Source organism: Neodiprion pinetum, chromosome 5 (genome assembly GCF_021155775.2).
Source record: "Neodiprion pinetum isolate iyNeoPine1 chromosome 5, iyNeoPine1.2, whole genome shotgun sequence".
NCBI lineage: Eukaryota > Metazoa > Arthropoda > Insecta > Hymenoptera > Diprionidae > Neodiprion > Neodiprion pinetum.
In genome coordinates, this window is record NC_060236.1 from 18,235,401 (window position 1) to 18,253,103 (window position 17,703).

At 36.7% G+C, this 17,703-nt stretch overlaps 1 protein-coding gene and 1 long non-coding RNA gene across 4 annotated transcripts; one reads left to right on the forward strand and one right to left on the reverse strand.

The window, feature by feature from the left end:
* Positions 1–1,549: 1,549 nt before the first annotated feature.
* Positions 1,550–7,025, reverse strand: l(3)77CDf (phosphatidylserine synthase 1 homolog l(3)77CDf). 3 transcript variants are annotated; one of them, XM_046627764.2, is made up of 6 exons: positions 6,397–6,538; positions 6,067–6,195; positions 4,148–4,972; positions 3,144–3,366; positions 1,956–2,019; positions 1,550–1,621 (listed from the first exon to the last, which is right to left on the reverse strand). In XM_046627764.2, exons 2-6 carry the CDS (start codon positions 6,075–6,077, stop codon positions 1,557–1,559), a joined length of 1,188 nt encoding a protein of 395 aa, XP_046483720.1. In that variant the 5' UTR covers positions 6,078–6,195; positions 6,397–6,538; the 3' UTR covers positions 1,550–1,556. The 3 variants fall into 3 exon arrangements, with proteins under 3 accessions (XP_046483720.1, XP_046483718.1, XP_046483719.1); XM_046627762.2 differs by lacking the exon at positions 6,067–6,195 and having other exon boundaries at positions 6,397–7,015; XM_046627763.2 differs by lacking the exons at positions 1,956–2,019; positions 6,067–6,195 and having other exon boundaries at positions 6,397–7,025.
* LOC138191005 (uncharacterized) lies at positions 6,086–10,997 on the forward strand. Its single transcript, XR_011177224.1, has 3 exons — positions 6,086–6,232; positions 10,054–10,130; positions 10,189–10,997. It is a non-coding gene; the product is annotated as an uncharacterized lncRNA (long non-coding RNA).
* Positions 10,998–17,703: the final 6,706 nt, after the last annotated feature.

Here is a 17,703-nt window from a genome sequence, read left to right on the forward strand (position 1 = left end):
CCTGCTTGCTTATATTGTACGAAATTATCTCGAAGCGACCGTTTTTGTTCAACGGATTTCTTTGTCGGTTGTCAGACGAAAAAAATTTGACTTGGATGATTCACGTCGTCGTCCTTCCTGCATGTGTTGTGTATAGTTGCATACATACATGTAACATATCACATATCCTCTGCCTGCGCTTCAGGCTGACTTGAGATCGACTAACCGGCCGTATATACAAAAATCCCATCCAAATATAGGCAAACGTTCTGTAACGGGTTTAGCCTCACGTTGAGTACGCGCAGTTTGGCCGTTTAATCGTTGTCTAAACTCTAATGTTTCGATAATTTTCTATTGATATTGAAATATTGGCTAGCCAAAAATCGGTAATTTCTATTAATTCCATTACGGGATAGTCGTACATAGAGTATTTGTCAAATTATTATATTCGTAAGCTAGAAAGATTCCTGCAAAAATATAAAAATAGGAGGATACCGGATTTGTAAATGAAAGCTTAAATACCGATGCTTTGTTTCCAATCGCTTAAAAACTGTTAAAAAATCGAATAGTCATTCAATTTTCCTCTACAATAGCTAACTTTATTTAGAAAACTATTTTCTATAAATTTGACTACTATTCCCTACTAATTTCAATGACATTGCATTGACATTGACTATTTATTATGAATGGGTGATATTAAATTGACTACTGAACAAAAATCTGTTTCACTTATTTACAATTAGTAGAAAATAATAACAATAATGTAGAGTCAAATAAAATGAACCCATTAGATTTCTACGAATTTTGAAGCGGTTCGAAACGATATATCGATATCTAATATTGATTAAAATTGCAACATATAATATTTTCTTAAATTTTAAAGAGATCTTTGTACCTTACGAATGGAATAATTCGATAAATACTCAATGTACAATTGTTTCGTAATGATATCGAGTATATAGGGATGATCATATGCAAGACAGAAGAACAATCAGTTACAATTTTAGTCCACGTACAGTTCTTCCCCTCTCCTTTCCCGTATTATTCACAGGCCTTGAAACGAGTGAAAAAACAAAAGACAAGGTAAAGAAAGCTGTGGTTCTGCGAAATTCTCACGTTTTTTTTTAAACTCTTCTGCTCATTCCCTCTAACAATCCGATGAAATTCGTTTATACATAGATAGATATTTTTACAAAGACGTGAAATAAAACAATCTAAGGATGATGGATGGTGATTGGAATAAATTTGAGACGACGGGTTATAACAATATTTTGTATTTACCTAATATCATTGCAGAACGAATTAGAGCATCGTAATCAGACAAAAATTCACTAACTTTTTCATTCACACTTGAGTGATAACATGCAATTATCATCATCATAATACACAATTGAAAATTGAGTTTTATCTTCCTCACAATTATAACTTCTATTTATAACAGGCCTATGATTCAGTGACTTGACTAGAAAGGGTTTGATAATTCTTTCTCTCTAAATTGAAAAAAAAATGGTGAAAATAAAATGGAGGGGGGTAATGAAAACTAATTACCAACAAATCTGTAGGTACGAGGTACAGGCTCACAAAGCTTTTTTATTCACCGGTCCAATAGTCTGTGTAAAACGTGTGCAGCTAGCCAAGTTCCCTGGAAGATTAATTAACAATCATCACTTTGCGACGTGGTTTTATCACCATAATCTCACGTGTTGATTGAGACTATTAATGGTAAACTGGATGCGTACATAATGAAACAATATCTATCGAGTTACAGGGAAAATTCATTCTGGATACTCTTGAATAGAATTTACAAATGTTATGATATTAGTTGATCTCAATCTTATTTGCTATAACAAGGAAAATTTATCTTAAAAATCGAAGAACGAAATGAAAACTGATTTATTTGTCATCTAGTTCACCATTAAAACTCAAGTTCAAATTGAAATTCTTACAGAAAAAAAACAAAAATGAAAACAACATACCATCGCTGAAGTTCTCATCCGTACGATTCTTGCCAGTTTCGCTACAGGATATATGTTTCCCACTCTGAAACGACAAACGCCATGCGCAGCGCACAAAACGCAAAATGCGTTAGTAACAAAAAAAAAAGAACAAAAAACAGCAACAACATAAACACAAAACATAAAAATATTGAGGATTAGAACAACGTGAGAGAAATAAAAAAGAAATAAATAGAAAATTGTTAATCGTAATATGGCACCTTGGTGAAAAAATTGAAGGATATTGGAAAAATGCCTGAAAGAATTGGGATTCTCTGGTGAATTCTGAGGCTCTTTAAGTTTTTGGAATTTTCAGAGTAGTGATGGGAATCTTTAGAAATGTAGTATTAGGTTCCCGTGTTTGTAGAAAATTTACATTGTCGTAAAAGATGATTTTTCATAGAAATTTCTCTAATATCTTGAAAACGTTTCTCTTTTCAATTACTTTCACTAATTCCACTGATCAGAGATTTGAAGAGACCACAATGATATTCTCTGATATCATGAACATTTTTTGAAATCAGTCAGACTTATTTTGTGCGAATAAAAAAAAAAAAAAAAAACACTAAAACCATTGCGTGACAAAAATTGATAAGAGAATTGTACAGTGACCACTCGATTAGGTTTTGAAGTACTCCTGACTTGTTCCTGTTTCTCTGACCGAAATTACCAGTTTTCTGTATTTTTAAAAAATGTTAAAAATGAATGGTTCGTGAATAAAAAATAGAATGTCATAAGTACTAGTAAATACGGAGTTCAAGCTTCAAGCTTGTATATTCACGTTATTAATAATATCATCATTATTATCTGTATACGTAAACGTTGATAATAGAGCGAGCATAGCAAGCGAGAAAAATGACAAACAGCTAGTTTAGATTATTACTAACAGTTGAAAGGTATAGATCGCATTGAACACTTACACAGAACTTCCGGGAAGAATTGCAAGTACTAATATGTCGTGACTTTTCCATATCAACCAACCAATTCCCTGAAATTTTCCACGATTTCGCGAAGTTCAAGTGAAATGGCCACATTAAATGTAGACCGAAAGGTTTCATTTTTTGTCGAAAAAATAAGAGCGTAATCGGTGCCGAGAAAAAGGTGAGGGTAATTAATGGAGAAATTTTTTCACCAGAGCGATCACGTCTTACGAATAGCAAGTAATCGTACCTCGAAATACTGATGCCAAAGGACGCAGCCATACACACATAGCACAGAAATAAACGACTGGCAAAGAAGCCAAAGAAGAATATTTAACGCTTGTGTACGCTCGAATACCGGCGCTCCATGACGCACACAGAGGAGAGCCTCTGTCACCATTATGGCCCCATAAACCCAGCATTGAGTTCCCACCCTGCTACACGATGGATCCGTAACGTACATGTAGTATTGCCTGGGAACAGTTAAATTATTTAGTCAAAACAAGCTTTTTCAACCAAAATTCAGCGTCTTCGAACGAATTCATAAATTTTGCGCATCATGAACAGACTTTTTGAGAAATATCTAGCCAATTTTATTTGTGTCAATGATCGTCAACTGGAATGAAAAGACATCTCATTATGTAATTCAAATGAATCAAAGCAAATTCGAATAATGCAAGCTAATATATCAACAATTATGGAAAACGTGGTATCATTACAATGTTCAAAATGATTAAACTCTGGTGTTTTTTATTCAATTTTAGTGTTTTGAAGCTCATTTTGCCTGCTGAGCAGACTTCCATGAATTGTCTGGATATTATTCAAGAAATCTTACGTTGTAGAATAGTTATAACGCGTCTGTTGAGTCAGACTTACAAAAACCTATTTTTATCCACTCTAGAGATGATTATTCGCAGAAATTTTCCCAAGTGATCTCTGGAGATTTCTATGATGAACCAAATAAGCCCAGAAACATTAGAATCGGTTGAAAATACCAGAGTTCAATTATTTTTAAGTTTTCAACTATAGAGCCTCTGCTCAAATTGTTGATAGCTTAACTTGTATCATTTTAATTTGCTCAAATTCATTTCTATCAAACAAGAGGAATGTTTTTGAACCGTCTTCACAATCATTGGTGAAAATAACACAACTGAAGGGTTTTAAAACGCTATTTCCTCATTTCTTAAGGTTGATTTGATAGGGTTGCACCGATTCATCCTTAATCATAATAATGTGTAATTTGAATTTTCGCACCTTACTGAGGGTGCAACAATAACTCCAATCAGTGCAAGCCGTGAAACGACAAACGGATGTGACGGAGGAAACTCGTAAACGTGTTTGAGGAAAAATGTGTTGAGCTCGGATATCTGCCAGAAGATAACAAGCTGAGACAAAGCCACGAATCGCATGTAGGTGCAGTTCGGATCGAGCCACCTAACGGAGGTCCAGCTTCCAGGAGTAAACTGAAGCACAGCTCTTTTCAGTTTCCCAGTGGTGCTCTCGATGTCCCTGATGCTGACCCATTTGTATTCGCGCATCTCGAGGCAGGCGCATATCTTAAGTCCGACCCAAATGCCTAGGCCATTGCAGAGGATGACATCAAGGATCAGAGCATCCCACCAGCACTCAACGAAATTGGGCAGCAGATGGGCGAACGCAATCTCTGTCACTTCCCACATGATACTGATCGCCCACAAGATCCCGAGATGCCTTATCAGCACCGCTTTGAAAGTCCATCCGAGGAAATGTGCCAGTGCAAACACATCCATGTGATTCCATATCTTTTCCAACGATATGTCGGAGCAGTTTACGCCGTACTCCTTGTCCATGTCGATCCTGAAAGACGACAAGCCCGGGTCTATCCAGACCAAGATCCGCCTGACAGTCTCGTAATTCTGGAAGAGCATGAACAGCAGACCCATCAGGTAGAGGACACTGCACCCAAAAACTATCCGCCAAACCGCTGGATGTGGTCTGGTGAACGGACCGTTGGGAAATGTCAGCACAGATATGATCAGGAAGAAGAAGACGACGCACAAGATTCCTGCCCAGATGTTGTCCTCGACGTTTGCTGCATCTCTGCAAAAAATTGATGAAAAAAAATTTCGATAAAACTATCTTTTTTTTTTATTTTACTGGACTCGCTTCAATAAGCAGTTGGGCCATTTTTTTCACTTCAAGATTCGAAACTAGTCATTGCTTTTTCAACTACAAAGATTGGTCGCTGCAATAGGTAGAAAAATGAGTTGCAACTATTCTTGGGTAACAAAGTCTACATATTGTTATGTTTGCAATTAGCAATTTTAATGTAAAGAAACTATCAAATAAAATTCACTATTTTGAAAATTTAGAATGACTGAAGATACTGAGTCTTCAAGATATCAAGCATGTTTGGTTTCATTATTATGGTTTAAGGTGATCTATGCGAGTAGACGTCTGGAGATGTAATAGAAACATCAAAGCAGTCTCTACGAAGATTTTGAAATGTCACAAAAAAAACTGTACTGAATGAAACTTGACAATTTTTGTATCATGAATAAGTACAAATTAAAAGCTCTGATGAAACACAGATAACAAGGCTAATTTTTTTGTGATTGAGGTATTTAGTATTTTGTAGTGAAACGTGAATTTTATTTCAGGACCTCGAGTGATGAGCCAATTTAACAGAACTTAAATCAATTTGAATGAATTCAGGTGACTTCAAGCGAATGCATGCGAGTTAGTAAACAGTTTTCAGTGACTTTGACAGAAGCATAATAAAGTCATTGGAATATTCAAAATCGCTTCAGCGCTAACAGAGATTGAAGTTTGAACTGTATTATGAAAAGACATTTCTTGTCTCTTTTTTTATAGCAAACCAAGCAATAATTGAAAAAAGTGAGCAATGTTAAATTCCAAGGTACAATGCAAATAGCACAAAATTTTCTGATCATCGACCGTAACGAGTTTTTAAATTTCTCTCCTTTGAAGTTGATTTGAATGAATTGTTTTAAATTTCGTAGTATCAAACTTTTTTTTCTCACCTAAATGTATGACAATAAAATATAAATGGATATTATTGGTTTGTTGACATATTTCACTATTTAAAAGAAACGAAGTGATGGGTATTTGCTATTGAATTATAATTGTTTTTCACGAGTAACAGGCTTTGCGTAGTCCGGTAGCAGTCGCACCTTTGATTCATTCACAAAATAGATGCGAGCCATTATCATTGGCCTTTCAACAAGTGCGTAATGGCAAGTTGTTTCAAATAAATCTATGTAGACGCATCAAAAGGCTGAACATCCATCGGGTTGGTTTCGCTGAAAAAAAAATGGTCAAAAAAAAGGAGAGAACAAGGTAAAACAATTTGTATGATCGAAATTAGTGTGTGTTAAATGGTGAACAAAATCAGCAATGTTGAGTTAACAACTAGTATGAGAATTGCTCAGGGAATTGTTGGGAATATTTGTGCAGAATAATATGAAGCACAATGGAGTGTGATGTGAATGAATTAAACGTACCTGACAAATGCGAAGTAGATAACAGCGCCGATCGAGATGAGAAGTAAGGTTATGGTGTGAGGTTTGTAGAAAAATTCGATGGATATGTCGTCTACGGGGCGTTCATTGATCTTGGAGAAGCTGTCAGTTCCCTGAGTCAATTTATAACCATCATTGCTTTCCGATAAATTACGATTTTTATTCAAATTTTCTTCTCGTCCTTGTAGCCTATTTCGCAATGAGGTACCCTCAGGTAACTCGTTACTTGTCATTTTACGTTAAATTTTGTAATTAAATGTTTACTTCGGTTTACTTAAAATATACATTTATATATTTATTCATTTATTAGGTTTTGTTTTAAGTTTTGGTTATGTTGTATGCATCGTATGTTTCATCGGAAGCTCATGTAATGCGATTCCGATGCTCCTGTTTGATATTCGATAGTTTAGATAGATTAGATTATCTCTTATTTGCCTCGATTAGATGAGGTTGGGTTAGGTTTCGTTGGTTCGGATTAGGTTAGACCACGGTCCTCCATACAAGTCTGGCAACGAAGGTAGTGGGGGTGGTTCATTTCACGGCCGGTTATTTATCTCACTTTGTGGCCGCCAGGTCGACGTTGTGATCGAGGGATGGATAATCAACGCGTGCGCAGTGCAGCGCCAACGTAATAATAATATTATTATTGGCACATTTTCATCCCTACTATCCCTACCCCACGTACATCCCTAGATAGCAGCGCCGTGACATGGATATTTCAAAGACTAAAAACCACGGACAGCAAGAGAACCCAGTGTTCAAAACGCTTAGGTCGGCGTCACATGGTCCGGAATCAATCCGGAACGGGACGTCCGGTAGCCAACAGGTGACGATTTTCCGTTCGATCCGACGACGGACCTAACGGAAAATTGTTGATCATTGGCTACCGGACGTTCCGTTCGGGATTGATTCCGGACCATGGGACGCGGGCCTTACGCAGCGTTTTATATGGTGCGTTCCGAAATAACCGGCACAGCGCTAAAAACTTCCTAAGACAGAGGGAGATTTACACCCGTATTCATAGTCTCTCCTTATCTCAAGGATAAAGGACGCCTTGATGAATCGACGTATCGTAACTCGCACACCGGGCTCTGTTCATCTGAGCGTGTGTACACTCGGGGTCAAAGAATCTGAGACGGCTAATTTTTCACTCTAAACGATTAAGTTGGCAACACAAAGAAACCTACAGTGCCATAGTCAGCCAAGCGCGAAACAAGCTCAATGGGTGCATTCCATTTACTGACTCAAATCGACTTGTGTCGCTATTTCTGGTGTAACCGGCCAATTTGGGCAAAGGAATACACCAGAATAGCGACACAAATCGACTTGAGTCAGTAAATGGAAAGCACCCAATCTCAATGAACACAACTTAACCCATGGCCGTCGAATCTAACCTTAGAATACCGCGGGGATAATGACTTATTGGATCGACGTGTATTCTAAAGGCTAGATTCGACGGTCGTGGGTTATGTTATGTTTATTGAGGTTGAGTTTGTTTCGCGCTCGGCTCACTATGGCGCTGTAAATTTCTCTGTATAAAAAATTAGCCGTCTGATTCATTGCCCCCAAGTGTACATACATATGTTTACACGGCAGCTGCTATTTCGGCATTACTATAGCTGACGTAGTAGAACCAAATTTAAAAATGCGTCTATAGAGCGCATTGCACGGAATTAACTATTTCTTCAGTTAACGGTGCTTAGCTACGATTGCCTTGTTTATTTCTTTCGATTATTGCTTTTATTCTGCACGATTAATCAATGATGCGCTCGTGTGGTTGTAGGTAATTCCATTAATTGAGCAGACAACTGACGTATGGAGATATCCAGGCGGTATGCTCGGCTAAGGACAATTATGAGGTCTTCGACGTCGTTGCAATTTATGGCTATTAAATATTGGAAAGCGGGACCTGTGACTTTTGGTTGCGCCACTTAGCGAAAGTCATTTTAACTTGACTACCGCGCATAAATTCTCACTCGCTATGCAGTTATTCGATGTATGATAAGTAATGTAATAGCACCAGGATGTGGCGAAATTAGTGAAATTGAAGATTCGTTGCACGACTTTTGTTCGTGGCGAGTTTTAGATTTTGTCAGGTACACACGTCGTATTTTGAGTTCAGAATAACTGTCTCATTCGGAGTTCGTTTGCGGCACGGCTCTCACTAATTGGTATGGTGCCGGAAATATTGGGAATTGAAAACTTTTTTTTGTAGAAATTTCGGACCACTGGACTGAGGGGTAGGTTGACGGACAAAGCTGCTGCCACCGGAATGTTACGGGGTAGAATCCGTAGACTTCGAGGAGTGGCAACTGAAACCTACTCTACACCCAGCCAAGGCTATTTTAGGGTTCATACTCATCGATTATGCACTAACGTGCCACTACTCTCAATGCAGGAAGTGACTGAAGAGATGGTTTAAATGGTATAGTTGGTTTATTATGAATGATTCAGTAATTTATTTATAACAGTGGTCGGGATATAAGAGGCGGTCTGAGGAAAGGGCTTCAATTAGTTTTTGAGAGATGTTAATTATAAGTAACTCGTGCGAAAGCTAGGATTTGAAGAGTTTACAGGAATGTAGAAGGATATCTACTTGCGAGAGATGAACCTGCTGACTCGGCAAAGATAAGGGGAGTTAGGGGATGCAGGGCTTAAAGTGACTGTAAGACTGACAATGAGGAAAAGGAATATGAAGCCTGGAAGACGTAACACCTACTTCAATTTCTTAAAGTACAAAAAAAGAATCCTTCATCAAATTTTTTGAACCAACAAATTAAAAACAATAGCTTCTACATATCTGATACTTAACAAGTAAGTTATATTGGTAAACATGCAATGTAAAATAATCACCGTGCATTGTTACCTGTACATCGGTGATGTTTTTATACTAGACTCCTGTGAATTCAAATTTTTTTCGTATATTGACCTCGTCTGTTACATCGAAATTGTATTAAAATTAAAAGAAATTACAAGTTATGTCAATGATGTGTCCGAGTTAACATTTTTGCGTATTCACCTCGCTCTATCCAACCTGATTCATCAATCGGATCGGTTACTGTTTTTTCGTTATCACCCCAAGAAAAGTAATATGCTGCAACAAACACCCAGGCTCCCGTCCATATAATCTAGAACGTGTAAGCTAGAGTTGAGATTAATGGCATTTTCTGATAGAATCAATCAATTCTACAGTCAACAATCTGATCAATTATATTTCTCTGGGTGGTTATGATTTTGCTAACTACGAAATAACCTAGTTATATACGAATCGCACTCTTCGCGTACTAAAAACATATATATTTTTAATGTAATTGCCCCTAGTAGCATTCTGAGGTAAGTCTGCTTATAGGGTGCAACTGCAGACACGATTTATCTACTGCCACATTTGACCGCAGGTCTTGTCAAAATCTTGCATAAGTCTATTGCCAGGTGGCAAAAACTTACTGTCAAGCAAGATTCTGTATTAACTATGTAGAAAGACTTCGCACAGACTCATCTCAAATTTTTGCTACTAATGGCAATGCTACTACGGTGGTTATATCATTGACTGTAAAATTGGGTGGTTCTTTTAGAAAATACTATTTATATAAATTTATATACATGTATATATATATGTTCATACTTTTATCATTGTTTCAGTTTGGACCTCATCGGTGATCATGACTGGAAATTTCAGTAGATGTGATGAGTGTGAAATTAAATAATCAAAGCTACACGTACGTACATTACACGATGTCACATCAAATGATGTATATTATTTCCCGTAAATTTCAGAATTCTTCACGTTGACAAAATTAACAAATGAAGCGGTTGTTGATTGGCAGCTTAAACACCTAATTGATGCGAGAGAACAGTGGAGCGAACCTAGTCGCAGAATAATACCGTCGCTGCCGCGCATTGGGAACAAAGATTTTTGTAGTTGGGGATGGACGATTTGCTAATAAATAATTTTACCCTTCCGTGATATTACTATCGATGATCTGAAGGATCGGTTATTACCTATAGGTATAATTGGTATATACAAATCCGAAAATCCTGAAATTTTCGGACTATGAAAGTGTAGTCCCTGCATTCCACGGAGGACCGACGGATAACTGAGTGACAGAACGAATCGGTTCTGCAACATATAGTATGGACTACACGATACCCAATTGAAGCCAATCGTTATCTTTTTCGAAGACTCTTTTTGGTTACTTTTTTCACCGCTCACATAATGTCAGGGACGCCTTACCAGATAGTGAATCCTGCCCACACAACCTTATAACGACATCGTTAAATTGGAATCTAAATAATTTATACATTCTCTATTTACGAGAACATTTTTTAATGAGAATATTTGAAAGAACATTTTCATTATCATGGTGTACACGTATTTCATCTGCAACGCAAGATCAGATAAGTCACAAGGTTTATCATTCTATCGATGAGTAATATTGTGTGATTATAATTAGCCTCGGATGTGCTACGCATTCAAAAACTTGTGTGAATTTTATGTTAATTCGAGATTATAAATTACGCTCAGACATGACTAAACGACAATACTGGCTAGACATTATTGGGAAATTAAAAGCAGTTCCAGGAAAAGGAGCAACCTTTATTTTAAACCATTGTAGTAATATTTCATAAATGTTTCGCACATAAGCCCTTGCGATTGTTCATCCACCTTCCAAAAATATTCTTGAGTGCCAAGTCATGAAATGTGTTTCAAAAAAATCTAAAGATTGAAAAGCAATTCGTTGCGGTATTCAGTACCATTCTGAAAAATATTAACAGTAGATTCGAATTATAATGAGATAATTTGTCAAGCCCGGGAAGCTGAAATATCTTATTACACTAATTACAACTAAAATGCATAAAATCTATATTTGAGGCATTTTGATTTAGAGGTACACTGCGCGGTCCGTGCATCGAGCCGAAGCCCTAATTAAAAAGAGAAAGCAACAGCGGGAGCCGATCTCTGTGTTTTGTACGGTAGAAAGAGTAGGGAGCAGCCCCAAGGCTGGAAAAACAGTAAGGCAAGCCGGGAGGTATAATTGTGGCCGTGTTCATAAATTGACTGCCAGTACTAAAAATTCCCTAGGACAGAGTGCCACTAGGCCAAGCAGCAAACAAAAAAGAATCTGCGGAGCGCGGCCAGCATTGCAAACGATGCTCATCCGATACCGTAGGTCGTAAACTTTCTAGGGATATCGAACGTGTCAGAATAGATCAGTGGTTAGAATCTATCTTGAGCTGCTTTTTCATGCGCAGCAAACAGCTGGATGCAGCAGCAGCCAAAATACTCTGATTGGTGAAGGATTCTGATGTTTTCTTCAGCATCTTGCTGTGCATAAAAATTGCTGTACGGAGTAGAAATGAACCTACTTTCTACAGCAGTTGGCTTTGCTGCATACATCAGAAGCACCCCGCCACACCTGCCGCGTACGTAGCAAACAGCTTATAAGAGCATGTAGCTGTTGGTGCATCCAGCTGTTTGTTGCACGTGAAAAAGCAGCTAATATAAACATATTATCTGTAATCTTTTCCCTGTCTGTCCCATTGACGCAGCGCCAAGCATATATCCCAACTTCAAAATACTGCTAATCGACATAAACCACCTTTGCATCTTGATAAGGTGTTGACAGTTTAAATTCACCCAGATTGAAGTTAGTCACTAAAAATTGAAACATAAATCACTAGTTCGCAATTTCAAAATTATTATGAAGGACTTGAGTAAAAATGAAGTCACGTTTTGCTTTTTATACGGTTTATAGAGTTCCAGATAATTCTAACGTTGGAGATTTTCGTAAACGTGCATCGTTATAATATTTCTTCACGGATTTCAACCTCATGAAATTCCGGGCTTATACATTTTTTCTGAATCATAAGGATTTGTTCAAACCAAGTTTAATCTACGCAGCAGTGCATGCAGCGACAACTACAAAAACATTACGTAACTTTCCATGCGTATGTTTTAATACGTGTGTTTCAAAATCTAATATTAATAAAAAAAAAAACACGGTAATGTTATCATATCATATTTCAAACCGAGCTAACTTATTCTCTAAACAGTTGAAATAATAAAATGAGAGGTCATACTGTGAAATACTAGCGCACTGCAATTAATGCACATAAATAACTAAAATAATGACGATAAATAAAAAAGTATATGCAACCTATAAAATGGAGAGCAGAGTTGTTAAAAACAGTTTATTACACAAAGAATATATGACAATATTATGGACCTTCGTTACTAAGCAAAATTTTTTTTTACTTCTGCAAGAAAATTTTGTCGACCTAAGTAAAGTCGATTCTGACCCCCTAGTTTTAGTAGGTCAGAAATAAGGATGAGGTACTAGCCCTGTACTAGCATCTAACCAATTGCAGCAGAGCATCGAACACATGTGGTGTGTGTTATTCAATCAGCGTAAGCTAGACGCTATTACTACCAACCTTACTTCGGACCTTAATGCTAAAATGAGGGGGTGACGAACCGACTTCACTCGGGTGTACATAACATAAATAGACTAAAACTTTCAGATAGATTTCGGACAGGAAATCTATCCGATTTAATCTGCATTGTATCCGAATCGCGATCTCCATCCAAACACGTCCGAAGTCATACGAAATAAGGACGAAATTGATCTAAAACAAAATCCGCCTCAGTCCGAAGTTCGTCTACATAGAAAGTTGAATCAGAAATCTGTCCGAATAAGTCCGGGATTTGTACGAATCTCAAAGTTAAAAATCAATTTCGTCAAAATCAGTTTAAACCAGAATTTTTTTTACCATTCTCTATATTTTCAACTTTCAAAAATGAAGACCAGTTTTACGGAAAAATTGTTTATGCCTTATCCAGGGTCTCAATCATTATATCCTTTCTCGCAGGTAGTGTAACATTTCAAGTTTAGTATATATGTAGCATTCCATGCCTACTCAACTGCTTTTTACAAACAAATTTACTAAACATCTAAGTTAAGTTTTCAACAATTGAAGGTTATAAAAACCAACCGACGCTCCCAATATTTGATATTCAAAGGCTAAAACTATGATGGGTACTCAAAAATTCCATTGCGTTATTCCAAACACAGATGGGTCTCTCACGATGAGAGTGACTTCTATCTCAAACGAGAATCGCTCGTGTAAAATATTTAAACGACAACAAAAGTAAAATAAAAATATTCAAGAATAAGAATGCTGGTCCTAATATAGACATATTATTTCCACGATTTCCGAACACCTCCGTTTCTAATTTCTTATTGATATTTTATTTTATTAGACATTGAAAATCATACTTAATCGTACTAAGTTATATTACATTAAGTTTTTTTTATGAAAAATAAAATTTCGATACCTTTAAAAAATTCTGAAAAAATAGAATGATTCAATATTTGAGAAGAAGGCTCAATATTTGTGCAATGGAAAGTAGTTTTTTTGAGAATGTAAAAAGAAATCGAAGGATACCAACAATCTTCAAAATCAGATTATAATATATAAACTGAAAAAAATTTCGTAAATAATTTTTTGATATGTATTTGCATGAAATTTATTAAAAATTCATTAATAAACACACAAATTGAAAAAAAATCAAATTGACGCATTTTTTAAAAAGTTATGAGCATTAAAAAAAAACGTCTGAAACTTTGAATAATTCATATCTCGCGAACGGCTGGACAAAAAAAAATGAAAAAAATCATTGAACTTGTGATCAAATCCAAATTTTAGCTTTGCCGGACCGCAAAAATTCTGGACTTGGCCGGTTTCATTCCGTATTCTGCAGTTTCGTCAGACCGCATTCATTTCAGATTTCGATTGAGATGCATACTTCGTACAAGGTTCGAACATCACCGGACATAAATCGAGTCACATAAACCGGACAATGAAACGGACAATTTTGGATTGATTCCGGAGTTCAGACGAATTCGGGACTAATTCTGGAATTCACAGTCTTTCCAAAATTTTTAGCAATGGATCCGTTTGTTAAACTTTTTACCACCCACCAGCGTTTTCGAGAGAATAAAATTTTTTGCATTAGTGTTCATTGGGCGCAATCCGTAGCTCAAAAGATTTAAAAGTTCAAGCGTCGGCTTGAAAGTAAATTTTACGTAAATTTCATCTCAAAATGCTTCTCATGGATGAACTATTAACTTTTCAACAAAAATTCAAAAGACACATTTGTAGAGAATTTAATCCACTACAAAATAGTTCCAGAACAAATTTCATATAATCAAATGCGGTTAAGTGCTAACAATTGGAAAAAAACGAATTGTTTCCTACGTAATTTAAATACGGAAACTTGAAATTCAGGTAGCGAGCTTTTAAAATTGAATTTGAGAGAAATCCTTCGACGAGGATTCTTTTTTTGCTGTGTACAAGTTTATCAGGTAGGCGCATAAAAAATTCAGCTTCTGCACCAAATACCCTGAAAAGTATACTTATCATGCTCAAATTAGTATTTCTTTTCGTTCCGTGCACAATGTGTCCTGAACTATAAGAAATACGATAAAAATGGAGATCTGGCCGAACTCTGCTCCCACACCATGGCCGTTACCGTTTACTTAAATACATTTATCACAACTTGACTGTACGGAATAAAATCAGCATCGAGTTGTTACACCTTTAAAATGCGCAGACCTATTGAGTCTCATTACCGAGGAACCAAACGTCCTTGATCGCTTCCTCGTTTTTATATCCATTTCGCTCTTTTGTTGTTGTGGTATTTCCCTAGCTTTATTGATCTTGATATGTATAATCTATCGTATAAGACATATCTATATACATTGAGACACCTTATAACAAACAAGGAATCGTGCGTCTTCGGAAAGAATTGCAACACCTGAACAAGCAGTGAATAGGCACTCCGTCATCATGCACAATTCATTATCATCTCATTTTCGCTAAATTTACAGTGTACCGCGTCGTCATAATCTTGGTGTACGTATATCGAAGCATCTCCTCGGCGGCAAATGTGGCCTTTTTACGTTCATTGCTAATCGTGAAGCGATTCTCCTTGCATCGTTTCTTGTTGATACTTGACCCCAGGCAGAGATATGAAATTGCATCGAAGATGTAGTCGATTTCGGATATAATGGCGAGCAGCGCTTTGTCGTAAGTGAAATTGATCGAATAGAAACCTTCATCTTCATCGTCGGTTGGTGAATTGCCGGTACAATTTTTCGGCAGGTTCATTTTAATTCCGGTAAAAATATTACGGAACACTTTGATCGTTTCGTAAGTAGCTTTCTCAGCTTCAAGTTCGACGGTGTATTTTGATCCGGGATCCATGAAATGGAAATATCGGAACGGGGTGAAAAAGCTATTGGTCAAATTGACCCCTGTGGTAATAGTCGCCTCCTCGATTGTTTCGACGTCGTAATCGGTGACGCAATCCGTTCTACCAATCAACGAAATACCGGCGTTGACGCCATTCACCGTTCTCTCCAATGCCGAATATGCATCGCATCGGGAATTCTCAATCAATTCTACCGAGTCTCCCTGAAGAGCGATCAGAATGGAATCCAATATGGCGTCGACCGCGTTTTTGAATATGTAAAATTCACGGGCTTTTGTTGAATCACTCGTGCAAGAATTTTCGCTTACAATTTTTCCGTCACTTCCTAGCACGGATAATGCAAGTGTAGCGACTGCAGCTCCGAACGCGACTAACATCTTGTACTTGACTACCGTTTCATTGGAACACACTGCAGGATACAAACATTCGCACCTATTTTATATACACACGGTATATTTTTTTACACAATATGGGTGTGTATATGCACAGATGCGAGTAGTGGCGTATCGTTTTTACGGCAAAAAATCGATGACATTTTTGCGAAAAATAGTCTGATATAGACATCTGTGTAAACAAATTCAAACATGACATGTTTTTATCCCCGCAATTAAGTCGTCGTAAATGTTGCAAAACTTAATTCTTATTAAAGCTTCTCAATTTTTCGTAGTTCGGATATTGTATGCAGACGCTCTCGTAAATTGGCTGTGATACACTTGTCCTGATCGTAAAAGAGGAAAAGATTGTGTAAACTTATCGTCCATACATGTTCGGTTCACGTTTTCGAAAACTCGTTACTTCATTTTCAAAGTTTATAATCGTAAACGATGAGTGTGTGGAGAAATTCGAATTATGGAAACAGGGAAACGAACAAAAATTAATGCTTTACTTATACTTCGTTACATGCTTGAAAATTCATTTTTTAACAATACTCGGAGCGATTTTTAGAACTTTTGAAAAGTCTCGAAAACTTTTATCATTTCTCATTGTATTTAAATAATTTTCATGTAATTTAAACGCTTATAGAGATTTTGTAAATTTATTATAGTTTCCAGGTACTGGCACAAAGTTGAACAAAAATCTCAGGAGAATGACATTTTTTCGAATGCTTCAAAACCTTCAAAATATTTATCGAAATTTTCCTTCAACATTACGAAGAGAATTAATAAGTAGTCCTGTTCATAACTATAGCAAAAGAGAGGCAAATGAGGTCTTTCAGTAAAATATAAAATTCAAGAAATGTCAAATTTACTCTAAAAACAGTGAAAACCATTGTGTGCAGACTGAAATCTGCTACATTGATAAGAAAAAATATAGTTAACATGGGTATCTCTGCTGAAAATTGCGGGTAGATTGCAGATTGCGTGATTTGTCCGCAATTCGTCTGAATTCCAGATTCCGGAATTAATCTAAAATTGTCCGTTTCGTTCTCCGATTTATGTCACTCGATTTGTGTCCGGTGATGTCCAAAATTTGTACGAAATACATCTCAATCGAAATCCGAAATGTATGCGGTCTGACGAGACTGCAGAATACGGAATGAATCCTGCCAAGTCCGAAATTTTTGCAGTCCAACGAAGCTAAAGTTTGGATTTGATCCGGTGAAGTCCGAAATTTGAGCGGTCTGACGGATTTGTAAAATCCGAATTTGATGAGATCAAGTCGGGAATTATAAAGATACTAAACTTGAAATATAACACCACCTACGAGAAGGGACATCATGGTTAAGACTCTGAATAACTCATTAAAAAACAATTTTTCCGTAAAACTGCATTTGGAAAATGAACTTCAGTTTTGAAAATTAAAAATATAGAGAATGGTAAATTTTTCCCGGTTTAAATTGACTTTCACGAAATAGATTTGTAACTCTGAGATTAGTACAAATTTCGGACTTGATCGGACGGATTCCTGATCCAACATTCAATGCGAACGAATTTCCGGTCCACTTAGACTCGAAATAATTTCAGGTTCAGAGATTCGTATAAATTCTGGACCTAATCGGACGGATTTCCGATTCAGCC